Source organism: Myodes glareolus, chromosome 5, assembly GCF_982192425.1.
Source record: "Myodes glareolus chromosome 5, mMyoGla1.1, whole genome shotgun sequence".
NCBI lineage: Eukaryota > Metazoa > Chordata > Mammalia > Rodentia > Cricetidae > Myodes > Myodes glareolus.
The window spans coordinates 85,033,565-85,046,275 of record NC_142030.1 but is presented as its reverse complement, the minus strand read 5'-3'; the positions used below and the strand labels follow the sequence as shown (position 1 = coordinate 85,046,275).

At 43.1% G+C, this 12,711-nt stretch overlaps 2 protein-coding genes across 5 annotated transcripts in view; one reads left to right on the top strand and one right to left on the bottom strand.

Moving 5' to 3' along the window:
* Positions 1-2,068: 2,068 nt before the first annotated feature.
* LOC125398328 (uncharacterized) lies at positions 2,069-9,621 on the bottom strand. The gene is made up of 4 exons (XM_087906461.1): positions 8,936-9,621; positions 7,649-7,768; positions 6,809-6,925; positions 2,069-2,451 (listed from the first exon to the last, which is right to left on the bottom strand). Exon 1 carries the CDS (start codon positions 9,619-9,621, stop codon positions 9,124-9,126), a length of 498 nt encoding a protein of 165 aa, XP_087762587.1. The 3' UTR covers positions 2,069-2,451; positions 6,809-6,925; positions 7,649-7,768; positions 8,936-9,123.
* The window catches only part of Dennd1b (DENN domain containing 1B), a 216,468-nt gene continuing 209,022 nt past the window's right edge, over positions 5,266-12,711 (top strand). For 2 of the 4 annotated variants that reach the window (XM_085688163.2, XM_085688161.2), the window contains exons 1-2: positions 9,522-9,644; positions 11,655-11,719. In XM_085688163.2, the coding sequence (XP_085544289.2) occupies positions 9,628-9,644; positions 11,655-11,719 (82 nt within the window). In that variant the 5' untranslated portion in view covers positions 9,522-9,627. Of the gene's footprint in view, positions 5,400-9,521; positions 9,645-11,654; positions 11,720-12,711 lie in introns of those variants that run through there. The other 2 variants (XM_085688160.2, XM_085688162.2) reach the window with 2 other exon arrangements.

Genomic DNA, 12,711 nt, shown 5'->3' with positions numbered 1-12,711 from the left:
GTGAGTTCTGATTTTACTGTGGTATGAAATAAAAAATGCTTTCAGTAGAAACCACGTGTCAGCATTTGAATATCGACAGCTTCCTGCCTAGCTGTGCGTGGTACAATCTTCTCTTCCTACACCCGGCAGGAGCAGCCAGCTGCAGCTTCAGTCAGCCACCCAGTTGCAGGCATAAAACTGACCAGTTCCGTGACCTATCTTGCTAAGCAGGAATGTCACAGATCCAGTGAACTAAGCACCTTTAACATTGAAAGTGTTTTTCTTTTTTTAACTTACGAGTTGGTTGGAATGTCTGCAGCAAGCCTGAGGCCAGCTTCAGATACACAATGAGTTCCAGGTCAGCCTAAGCTGTAGAGTGAAGTCCTGGCTACACAACAGTAACAACTACCCCGCTCCCAAAGCCTGCAGAACATCGAAAAGGGGAAGGAATAGAAACTCCCACTTCCTTCTTTCAGGGTGACTCGTCATCTACCTTTACCTTAGTACTTGGTGGCGTTAATATTGTGTTTTGTGTACTTACCCTTGAACTTGATTCTATGATTGCCAAACGAACTAATGGAGGCCCTCAATCCAAGGAGCTTCTGTCTTATTAATTAATTGGCACCTGCCAGCGTCTGACTGGCCAGTCAAGCGCAAAGTGTGTCAGCCAAGGCTGTGCTGTAACTGCCTCTGCATTTTACTCCTTACAGACACTGACTGCAGCAGTCGGCATACGTGCTGTGGGCCTTCTCTCCTCATGCTCACAAGATAGCATGTCCATTTTCACGATAAATTGGGAGCTTTCTGTTAAATCCTTTTAGTAATCCTATAGATCTCTTCCTGGCCTCCAAGCCATGCTTCCTTCTACAGTGTCTATACATCAGTGTTCTCGAGAGCAAGACAAGCAAAGCCAGTTTTCCTGTTCCAGATAGCTTTGCTTTGCAACTTAGGCTGGTCTCAAACTTGGGGTCCTCCTGCTCAGCCTCCCACATGCTGACCAGGCATCAGACAGCCGCTCAGTACCTTTATGGTCCAAGTAACGTACTCTTCACTTCTGAATTTCTGCATGCATTCTTGCTTTGTGATTTAGGCTTTAGGGTACACGTTGTTTTATTTTTCATTCTTCCATGTTTTTTTTTTTTTTCGGGGGGAGGGAGGCAATGAATTACAAACTCAAGGGGATTGGTGAAATTTGTAATCACCCAAGCTTGAGAATTTCCAGTCACGTTCCCAGTATGTCCTTGAGCTAAAAGCGTGCCAGTCAAAAATATTTCAGATATTTGCCTGCAATGTAGGTGGTTAGGATGGAAATAGCCAGGGTTCACAGGTTGGGAGGATGCAGGCTGGTTTCCTTGACAACTTGCCATAGCTACTGGGGTGTCTAAGGCATATCGGTCTTCTAGTGCTTAAAGTAAACTTTGGGCTGATTCACTCATCACCTAACCGTCATATACCCTCACCTCTGCCCCTTAGTAAACGGCCACAGAGCTAGCCATGGCTCTCTTAGGTCTACACCTATGGGCACCTATTTCTTAGGTAATTCATCTGGCCGATGCCTCTTCTGGTTAGTATTAGACTACTTCTCTTCCCTGCAACCGACCGACAAGGCAGACTAGTTATTCTTCTTCCATAGTAGTTTCCTAAATATCTTTCTGAGTTCCACGCTTTGCCGCATGCTTAGCAGTTTCTCCCGGAGTGTCAAGTAAAAAGCAGCTTTTATGACAGCATATAAAACCCGCGTGCCGTCTGGACCCTTCTCACCTCCTACACTGTACCATACAACTGTTACTAGACACTTGGGCGTTTCTTAAATGTACCAGTCTTGCTTGAGCCTCTAGAACATGCATATCTGTTCTCTTTGCCAGGAAGCCTCATTCTGTATCATTTCATGTAACTGCCAGTTGTTTTATCTTTCAAGTGGCAGTTCAAATGTCCATACCTTAGAGATGTTGCCTCATGTATTATAGGCAAAGGAGCCTGCTGCCCATCTTGCTGATTCATTGGTTTCTTTAGTAGTTAGTACTTGTTACTGTAAGACTTTTTTTTTTACTGTAAGACATTTTTATTATATATTCATTTACATGGTTACCATTGGTCTCTGCTTATAGATTGTAAACCCTTATAAAGTAAGTCCTTAGGGACAAAACTGGCAATAGTTTAGAGGACACAATTTGCTCTTTCTCAATAGGTGGTGGCTACCACCAGGTTATGAAGCATCAAGATGGCTGTTACCAGACGACAATGTAACCAGCCTGTTTGGCGGATATGGACACATCCTAAGGAGACACTTTGAACCACTCTTTGGTGAACAGACTATAGGAAGCACTCAAGAAAACAGGATTTTCCTAAGAACCTCCTGCAGGAAGAAGAAGAGTCCAAAGGCATTCAGAAGAGGAATTTGTCCCCAAGAAAAGTCACTTGTCTCCAGGAAAAAATTTACAGTTGTCAGATTACACTGCAGCAGAGATTAACCTGAAAAGAGAGACCAGGAGGTGAGACAAGGTCAGACTGGGGACCACACCTTGGCCACATTAGGTATGCATAGCTCTTGCTTTCTACGTGAACACCACCCTCCTGCCACAAACTTGTGTGTGTGTGGATTGCTGACCTCTTAGACCCCTTTTTCAATTCGACCTTGAAAAAAAATCTTCCCCTCCCTCCCTGCTTTCCACTACTAATTTGGCTCCTTTAATTTATAGAGGACAGGTGACTGAATACGACTTCTTGGAGCACAGGCAATGACCCTCAAGGTCCATAATATCAGCATCAGTCTCTTGGACTTTCCAGCTTCCAGAACCATCCTCTATGCCAAGCTCTATTATAAATTACCCAGTATGTGCTATTCAGTCAAGGCAAAACAAACTGATGGGAGCCAGGACTCAGGAAGTCTCCTGGGAGAGGTGACAGAATTCAGGAAAACCAGAAGGTAGTTTACAACAAAAGGAGAAATATCTTTGGAGTCTTTGCTCACTCATGGGAGGGAAAAGACAACTACACAGTATAGCCCAAGCCAGACCAGGAAACATGGAACAAAAGTAGACAGCAAAATATGCGAAGAGTAACAGCCAAGGTTTGGCTAGTGACTGTGCCCGTCAGTCAGTTCGGATCATTACCCTGACACTGCACATAACCAGTAACGCGCACCTGATTATGCAGGCTGCTGTTCCTTCTGAGTAGGCTCCGCTCTCCACAAACAAGCAAAAACATCCATTAACATAATTCCGCCAACATGTGATTGCAGTCTAATTGTTAAAATTTATATGTTCAATAGTTTCAGATCAAGAATATGTATCAACATGAACATTAAAAAGATAGCCACAAAGTTTATTTTCAATTTTTAAGAGTGTTCATGAGTCTTCTTTATTTTTTTCCTTTTCATCCTTAAGAACCAGGAAATCTTCAAGTTTCTAAGTAAAGTTTTCCCCTAACAATCAGCTTCTCTATGGATTAACAAAGAAAGTTTCTTTGGAATTAAGCATTAATTTCTGTAATATAAGGATGGAGTAGTAACAACAGCAGATTAATGCATCTTTTAGTTTCTTACATAAATGCTTTTTAAACCCTGCTACTTGGACTGAGAACTGCAAAAACAGAAACAAAAGGTTTTACTGCATAAGCAGTGAGTGTCTTTATGAAGGAAACGGCTCTTCAAAGATGGTTCTGTTGGTATAACGTGGACTAACTCCTTCTTCCGGGTGCCTCTGGTGGATGGGAGCGTACACTCCTCCACGCAGGTGTTCTTAGAAATAAAAAAGTCGCGGGAGAGTGAGCTTCCTGCTTCATCTTGATGCCACCTGCTCTCTCCACAACCTGCCTCACCTCACAGGACTGTGGAGGGACTCGGCCTATAAAATGATCACCAAGCCCTTGGCAAGCCTAAAGGCAAATGTGGTAAAGCCTGTCCTTCTGGTGTGTGCATGAAGTCTTTGTGCGTGAATTGGTCCGGTGACTCAACTATTACAACAAAACGTCTGCCTTTTTGTTTCCCCAGATTGGAAGTGGTTTTACCAGTTGGCTTGCTAGCGTGAGTCACTCCGCAGAAGACCACTAGATTTAAAGCTTCCCTTCCAATCCTAATGGTGGGGTTTGCCACAGAAGTCCATGTGTACGTTACTTAAGAATTAATACCTACCTGCTTATTCAAAGAAGAAGTACAACATATTTGTATTAGAACTCACAGATAATGAAAGGATCATGTAGCAATCGATGGCTTTATGTCACCACAGAATTGAGGACACAGCACATGCTGTGTGGACTGTTCCTGATACATAACCCTACCCAAGAGGGAAGTAAAGGGCAGCCTGGGGAAGCATCCATGGAGCAGGCAGAAAGTGCTGTTTGTTCTCACTGATGCAAGGACACTATTGAAACCAGGGATGGTCAGGCTGAATCATGAATCCTACAAACCTCCTTCCCATTCTAGGCAAGCTTAGCTGTCCCTGCTGGCCATCCCAAGAAGATGGCAAGAAACTTCTCCATGTAAACAGAGAATGAAGGAAAGTGTGCGAGACAGTGCCTTTTCACACAGAAAAGAAATGCTTCCCCGTGGAATTAAGATCTTGTACCTGCCTTCCTGCCTTCCTGTCTTCCCACAGAAGGTTACAAGCAGTTTTCCTACCTTACGAGATATTGTCTAGGTCGTGGGTCTATGACTCCAGACAACAGTAGGGAGATAAGGGGATGCCCATACTTTTGACACACAGGAGCACCCCTGACTTTATTTGCTTTTTATCATGTCTAATTTGTAGTAGAAGGAGATGATGGGATTGTTAAATATGATGGGATTGTGAATCTCTTTTGTTGTCAAGGGGCCTTGTGCTGTAGAATGGCATTTTTGCCCTGCTGTTTATTTGTTTGAGGTCTGTGGGCTGACACACTGCAGCTCCCCACGCCCCGAGCCCTCCCGTGTGTTGATATGCATGTCATGTTTGTCTAGTGATTAAATTTTAGGAAAGTAGACCTTGGCCAGCAGGAACTTTTCTTTTACATAAGGATTATGGTTGTTTATAGAGGTCACTGATTTTGCTGCATCATCAGTATCATATTAGATAGCCTTTTCTGAATCCTTCCAGTAAATTCTAATGACATTGCTCTTTGGATGTGATTACTCATTCCATTGAAACATTCAATGGGTGTGAGCTGGGCTGTCACACAATGATGATGTTTTATTTATGTGGAGTAGCTCGTGGGTGGGGTCAGGAGCTTGCTGCCCATGCAGTGCACAGGGTTACCAAAACATTCATTGTACTGCTTCTTGAAGGCAAGCAAGACTTTTCAGAGTGCCGGGAGAAATCAAGTCCTCTGATTACCATCTACCGGTCCTACTCTCTTTCCTTCGGCTCCTAATTCAGAGCAAGTTTCCCAATGTCTGGCAGGCCGAGGAATGAAGATGAACGTGAACTAGCAGAAGCTGGTCAGAGGTAGGATCATTTATTTTACAGCTGGGGACACATTGCTTGGAGAAGGGGAAAGAAGATGTTTTGTTAAATGGTTTTTGAGATTTCTTTGTTTTGTTTTTGTTTTTTTGAGACAGGGTTTCTCTATGTAATATTCTTGGCTGTCCTGGAACTTGCTTTGTAGACCAGGCTGGCCTCGAACTCACAGAGATCCACCTGCCTCTGGTTCCCAAGTGCTGAGATTAAAGGCATGTACCACCACTGTCCAGCAAGAATATTTTTATTAAATGTTTAACAGCTAAATGAATATAATTTATCATTTGAATTTTATAATTATTTGCTTATGTTCAGGTTTGGTAATAAAGACATCAGAATTTGCCTGTGGTATTTTTTGTCTACAAATTGGAAGGTACTTTTGAACGTGACTTTTGAATCAACACAGAAAAGAATGGTTTTGGCAAAGATACTGCTTCTTCATTCTCCCCTCTGGCTTCTATTTTAATAGTACATATGTTTGTTGAAGGAGACTTTACCTTTAGATTTAAATGTATGATACTCCTGTAGAGTATGAAGGGAACAGTAGGAGAATGTTTTTCTTGTCAACACTGTCTCATTTAACAGTAAAACTCAAGTTAGGAAATTAAAAAAAAATTGAAACAGGATCTCACTATGTAGTCTGTTTGGCCTCATACTCATAGAGATCCACCTGTCTTTTCCTCTCTAGTGTTAAGATTAAAGGGCTAGGTCTTCATGTCCAGACAACAAATAACATTTTTAAGGAAATTTTAAAAAGAAATTTGACTTGTTGAGTAGTTTATTGAAAGTAATTTTCTTCATCATAAATGAATATCTGAATGCCACTAATTAAATTTAACCTAAGAATAATAATAGGAAGCCATGGAGAGTTAGATTCTAGGGAATGACTGGTTGGAAATGTGCCAAACACAGTCGATGAGCAGGGCACCTCTAAAACCTGGATTCTAAGTTAGTTCTTTGAAACCTTAAACTCTGATACACACAGAGGAGGCCCACGGACAGTATGTGTCTAGTTAATGAATAGAGTCTATTAATTCCCAGCTGTAAGTTACAGTAGGAGGCCAGAAAGGAAAACAGAAAGAATGTCATTGCTTCTAAAGAAGCTGAAGAAGAAGGGGCCTAGAACAGGAGGAACGAGCAGAAAGCACATTAAACGGCTGAGACAAACACAGTTTATCAGCAGATGTAGTAGATACTTATCCTAAGAGCCAAGATGATTGGACTACTTTATACCTGAAGCTTTCGGGATGGAATTATTCTCTGAAGACCTTTGAGAGTTCATAGCAGTTTCCCTCTCTTTTCTTTCCAGAGGGAAGGGACTGGCAGGGAGTACTCCAGCGTACTAGAAGTTTTTCTTCTAAGGCTCACTGCTACATGGATAAAACATAAGTGCTTACCTCTGTGGTTATGGTACTTTGGGAATCAGAGTACTGGCTCACTAGGTGACCCAGACTTGGGTTCTTTCATGTCACGAGTAGGTAGTAACTACGAAGCAGAGAGCATTTGGGTGTAGCCTGAGGAAAGCGGACACAATCAGTTATTGAAGAAAAGTTGTTCAAACATAATGGTTTAGAAAGCAGCTGTGTTTTAAAAGGATGAAAAATGCCAGGAAACCACAATTTCGAACAAACAAACAAACATCGAGGGCAAGAGAGACATAAAATATGAGAACTGGTTCACTCTTCTAGATAGACTCAGTACTCATAAACTGGAATATCTATTATAAAATGGTCACAAGGTATATAAAGCAAACACAACAGAACTGTAAGTTGAAGTAGACAGTCCTATCAACATATTAGGGCATCTAATTAATAGGTAACTCATCTTTCCCATTATTGAATTGTGTGATGCAGAAACAAACTCACTAGACATCAACACACTCATCATCAAGGTCACATCCATGAGCTGAAAAACATATTTCTCTTTTTTCTCCCCTTCCTGTGCTGGGGATCAAACCAGGACCTTATAGGTGGCAAGCCGGTGCTCTACCACTGATCTATAGCCCGGTCCTGGTATGTGCTCCTTGACAATACTATTATATACCTTGTTCTTGAATTGTTATAATCTAAAAAATGTTATTGTCAAGTAGGAAATAATATTGCTTAAATATGATCATGGGAAAATGTAGTGGCCAATTTGAAAGTTTGTGTACTCTAAGCATTTTTTCTCTATTAATAACACTGTGTTATATGAAGCAAGCATTACCAAAATTATATCACTGATTTCAATCAACATACCATGATAGGTTTCTCCTAACTTCTTGCTTCAGTAATTTTTGACAAATTGTGCACATCAATCGTATCCACCTGTGTTTATTTGCTAAATCCAATAATATCAAACTCCTTGTGGTAGTTGACCTGAAATGTGATTAAAAAAGGATTGGCATGGGTTATATATGTGTGGCATTTTGTTTTCATACACTTTGTGTAGTTTGCATAAGCAACACTCTTATGTTATCTGGTGGCATGACTGTCACTTTACACAATCCCAACAGCGGATGGTGAAAATCCTTGCTACTGTTTTCTCACCGCAGACTAAAAACTCATGAGACGGGTCCCCTAGGCAGGGTTCTTTTCTTTGGAGAAGAATTAATTATAACAAAAGGAGAGACACGCAATTCAGTCACACTTGTGGCAGAAGTGGATTTTAGTTTACAGGATTTATTTCAAGTCTTTGGAGTATGCTAACTTGTTAGGCAGGAAAGAACTTTATATGGGAAAATCAAAATTACATGGTGTAGTTGGCCTAATTGTGAAACTGAAACTCATGGAGCGACTCCTCCAAATGTTCCACAAGTGGCACAGCGCTTTTATACTTGAACAACACATGACACACGCCATGGAAGGAACAATCCCCATTTTACAAATGTAGGAAGCGAGAAACTGAAGTCAAACATCCCACACCAAGTCAAGTTATGACAACACCCTATGCACAAATACAGTGCCGTTTTGTTTTGTGTGTCAGAAACATTGGGATCTCGATCTTATTCTTAAATTTGTGTCTCGCTATGCTGGTGGTAACATCACTTTTGACAGGAAAGTTTAAGATCAAACCTATTTCTTTGCCAAGGCTTGTCTGACTTTTATGTCTCATGACTCATACCACATTCGATTTCCTCATTCTTGTACCTTCTATGTGGACCCAGTCCGAAGCAACCCCCATTGGATGACAGTCACTCCAGCCTTGTCAAGAGTGAATGCTAGCTGAGAGAAGGCCTTTCCCAGACCCTAGCGAGTCTCTAGCCGTGGACAACGTTTTGAATGTTCACCATACATCTTTCTAAATGTCTTCTTAGCAGATCCCAAGAACGGCAGAAGAAGCAATAAGAAGCTACAGTAAAGGCTCAACAAGAGACGGGCTTGATTTGATTCCAGCTTTGCCACTGCTCACTGCTTATCTTAGACCCAGTCTCTTGCTCTGTGAGGTGTGATTTAGGTACCTGTACCAGGTGTGGGGCTTACCGAGCCAATGTTTATTATCACTGCTTACAGAATACATGCTTTGGACTCCTGGGGTTCACTCACCTCCTCCTTCCTTCATGGTGCCTTCTCAACTCCCTAGAACGACACTCGAGGGGGGCTGCCACTGTGTGTTCAAAAGTTAAGTCTTTGGCTGTGCGTCAGTGACTGCGGCTGGAATGTGTTTCCCATCTGTGCAGGCAGGCAACTGGAGCCTATCCTTGAGCTACTTGGCAGAGCTGTTTAGCAGGTGCCTAAAGTCTGAACATTCCTGAATCAGGAGGGGGCGGCTCTGGCTTTCCGAGAGCACTAGCCGGGCCACAGCTGGAGGGAGGCAGAAGCGGTAGCACCCACTTGAGCTCTGAACTTGGAATGAATGGAAGTCGTGATGTGGGAACCCGGGGACAGAAGTGCTTTTCCAGGACGGCTGCAGCGGGAGCCGGTGCCCAGGACAGCAGGAGGGCAGGTCCCGCCCGCGGGCCGCGCGGCCAGGTGCAGCCGCAGGGCGCGTCCCCGTGCGCCCCTTCCCCCTCCCGACGACTTCCTGGTTCGCGGAAAGTGGCCGAGCCGCCGCCGCCGCGGGCCGGGTCGCGAGAACCGGGAGGCGGGGGCGGGGGCGGGGGCGGCGTCGCCGCGGTGCTGTCCCCGCGAGGCCGCGGAGGGCGCCGTGGGCCGGCCGCCGCTCTGAGCAGCGCGTCCCAGGCGGGGTGCGGGCGTGCGGGCGCGGGGCGACGGCGGCCCCGCAGCGACATGTGACCATGGACCGCAGGACCAGGTGAGCGGCGGCGGAGCCCGGCGTCAGCCGTCTCGGGTGCGGCCTGCCCGGGACGGCTGGCTGCGCGGCGGTCGGCGCTAGGCCGCAAAGCCTGCCGGGTCCGCGACCCTGCTTCCCCGGGCCCGGTCAGCGGGCGGGCGGCTCTGCGAGCGGTTGTTATGAAACCGCTCGCCCGGCGACCCAGGTCGCCGTTGCTCCCTTCAGGGTGATTTTCCAGGGTGGCCTGGGATGCTTTCTGATGCTTTTCCTTCACGTAAAATGAAAGCGGCGTTTGTTTATACAACCGCTCCTTGTGCGCCGCTTGCGGAGTGGTAGATGCACCAAGGTGGCTCTTTATCATTGGCCATTTTACTTCTGGGGAGTAGGTGAAAAGCAATTTGAATAACGGTGGTGGCTCTGCTTTGAGATGTCTCATAGAAGGGTGATCCGGTCTCCTGAAACTTTACTTTGGGAAGAAATGCCGTCTTTTACCGCCCCATCCCATTCCGTTCTACCTCACTCTGTATTTGTTGTGCTACCGTGAGGCCCCTTAGATCGCAGAGAAGTATAACTAAGTCACGAATTTTTCTACCTAAGACCAATTTTAAACGTCTAATGGAAATAGAAGCCTTATGCATTTTAGAATATTTCCTCTGGTGTTAGGCACCATGAAGTGCAGTGTGAGTCTTTTTTTTTTTTAAAGCATACTTTTTGGACAATTAATTGTATTATGAAGGGATATTAAAAAAGTTTACGGGAGCCCATTTTATGCCCATGAAACAAGTTAACAGTGGGGATGATGAGGAAGTGTATATTTGTAAATTAATTTATATGGCTTGTCTTTTTCTCTGGTTGATATTTAAAATCAATGTTTATTTAGACGTGAGAAGTAATTAATAATTATTAATGTTACATTAATAACATATTGAAGAAAGTAGATATTAAGAACGGTACCAGTCGTAGCAGGAGTAGTTGAAATATATGTCATCACTTTTTTGCATTGTGATGTCTTTTACTTCAACAGCTCTCCCTTCTCTCCCCCTCCCATCATGATCAAACCCAAGGCTTCAGGCACTCTAGGGCTTGTGCTGTTGAGCCATATTCCCAAACTTAATCTTACACTTTCTCATGGAAAGAGACGTTACAGCAGCATATTTTTGTTTACTTTAAATACCTCAGTAGATTTCAGTCCACTTTTTGGAATTTAATAAATAGGTTAAATGCGTAAGAAATTAGGGAGAAAAAGAAACCAAACTAGTAACTTTTAAAGGTGGGGAAATTTAATGAGGAGGCAAATGTCCAAATTTTATCAAGATAGTTGATATAAAGAAAATAATTTGTTAGGTTTGGTTAGCTTGGAGTGTGTGAACAGCTTCTTACTTTAAACATGCCTAGGAACAATAAAGAACACCCCAGGAAAATATCCTGTCTACGGGGCACTCTTCTGTGATCGTCTTTAGAACATGCAGGTGGGATTAGGATCTCATCTTTCTCCCTACGGCAGGTTCTTTGGAGGAAAGCCAAGAGTTGGCTTTAGAATTATGCCAGTGTGAGAACATGCTTAGTAGGAGTGCACTGGTTTTCCGGTTTTGAGTCAATAGGATGAAATCTACTACTCTCTAACGAACATTCTCATATTAATTGATGTCTCATCGTCACAGTTCCTCTGTGATGCAGACGGGGTACATTATAGGAGAAGAAGCAATCTCAGAGGTCAATGAAATACTTTGCTCCCAGCTCCAGAGCTCCAAAGTCTGAACTTTAACTCTTAATAAACTGATAAAACATTTTCATTTATATTTCTGTTACACAGTCAGGGAGCCTCATAGAAGCCATTGCAGCAGGAACAGGATTAGATTTAGAACTCAGTAAATATCGGGATGGTGATCTTCCTTAGCGTGAACAGACTCTGTGTTTAATTCTTAGTATCACAAAAGCCCTCAGGTACAGAGGCATGCTTGTACAGAAGCCATATAGATAATGCTTACATGCTGTGTAAAGTAAAATATAACCAGAGTCTTTCTATTTTAGGGAAAATCCAGAAAGAACTTTTGATTTGGTGTTGAAAGTGAAGTGTCATGCCTCTGAAAATGAAGGTATGTGTTCTTTTACCTCCTCCTGTAATCAAGTGTGTCAAAACAAGTGTTAATGCTGTGTTCTTGCGCTGCATGATTGTATCGGGAACTTGATAGTGCCAGAAGTCTGTTCCAGGATCTCAAATTGCTGGTAATAAAATAGATGCGAGGTCTTGGCTTTCGGCTTGTAGAAATCAGGGTTGTTATCTGGGCAGCTTGGGTTTTAACTTACAGCTCAGTTTTGCTCTCTGTTGACAAAACTGGCCTTGTTCATGGTAAGAAGGCATTTCATTTCATTTGCTTTCATCTGTGTTTGGAAAGTCAGCTTTATTAAAAAAAATACTGTAAATTTTTCTGCAAGTACTAATGGTACCTTCACCAGTTCCTTCTGGTGTTTCTGGAATGTACTGGAATACATTCTGGAATGTACTGAATAGCTCCTTCTGTTGGATTTATTCCAGTTGCACAGAACTTGGGAAGGTAAACACGTGTAACATAACTTGGAAGGTTCTATACAATTTTCCAGAAAACAAATATTTACTTTTTAAAGTATTGTGACTTTTGTCCATTTTTTTTTAAAATCTCATTTCCTATAGCATGTGTGTCTTTGGAAGCATAGTCAGTCAAAGGCAAAGGAACATCTCTTTTTGCTAATTTTTGTACATACTATACGTTTTTAGTACATGGCTCATTAGCGGTATACTTAGGCCCTAGATGGCAAGGCCATTAAGTGTGGGGCTTTGTGGAGACCAGTTAGCCATCCTGAAGCCTGGGTGGGAAGTCGCTGACACTCTTAGTCCTAAGATTAGTCAGCAATTACATACTCTTAAGTAATTTGGTGCTGCACACCTTAAAATAGAGGAGCCCAGCCCAGCTGTGGTGAAATGGGTATGGCTAATTTTAGGTAGGAAATCACATACATTCTTGGCCCCAGACCTTCTGTGAGCTTTGTTTCTGGTCTCCTGGAACTACAGCTCTGATCAAGTTTGCCAGTTAGCAAGAAGAAATCCTAG

Excerpts from the sequence above, each read along its gene's own strand:
- LOC125398328 (XM_087906461.1), bottom strand. The coding sequence starts at position 9,621 with ATGTCGCTGCGGGGCCGCCGTCGCCCCGCGCCCGCACGCCCGCACCCC.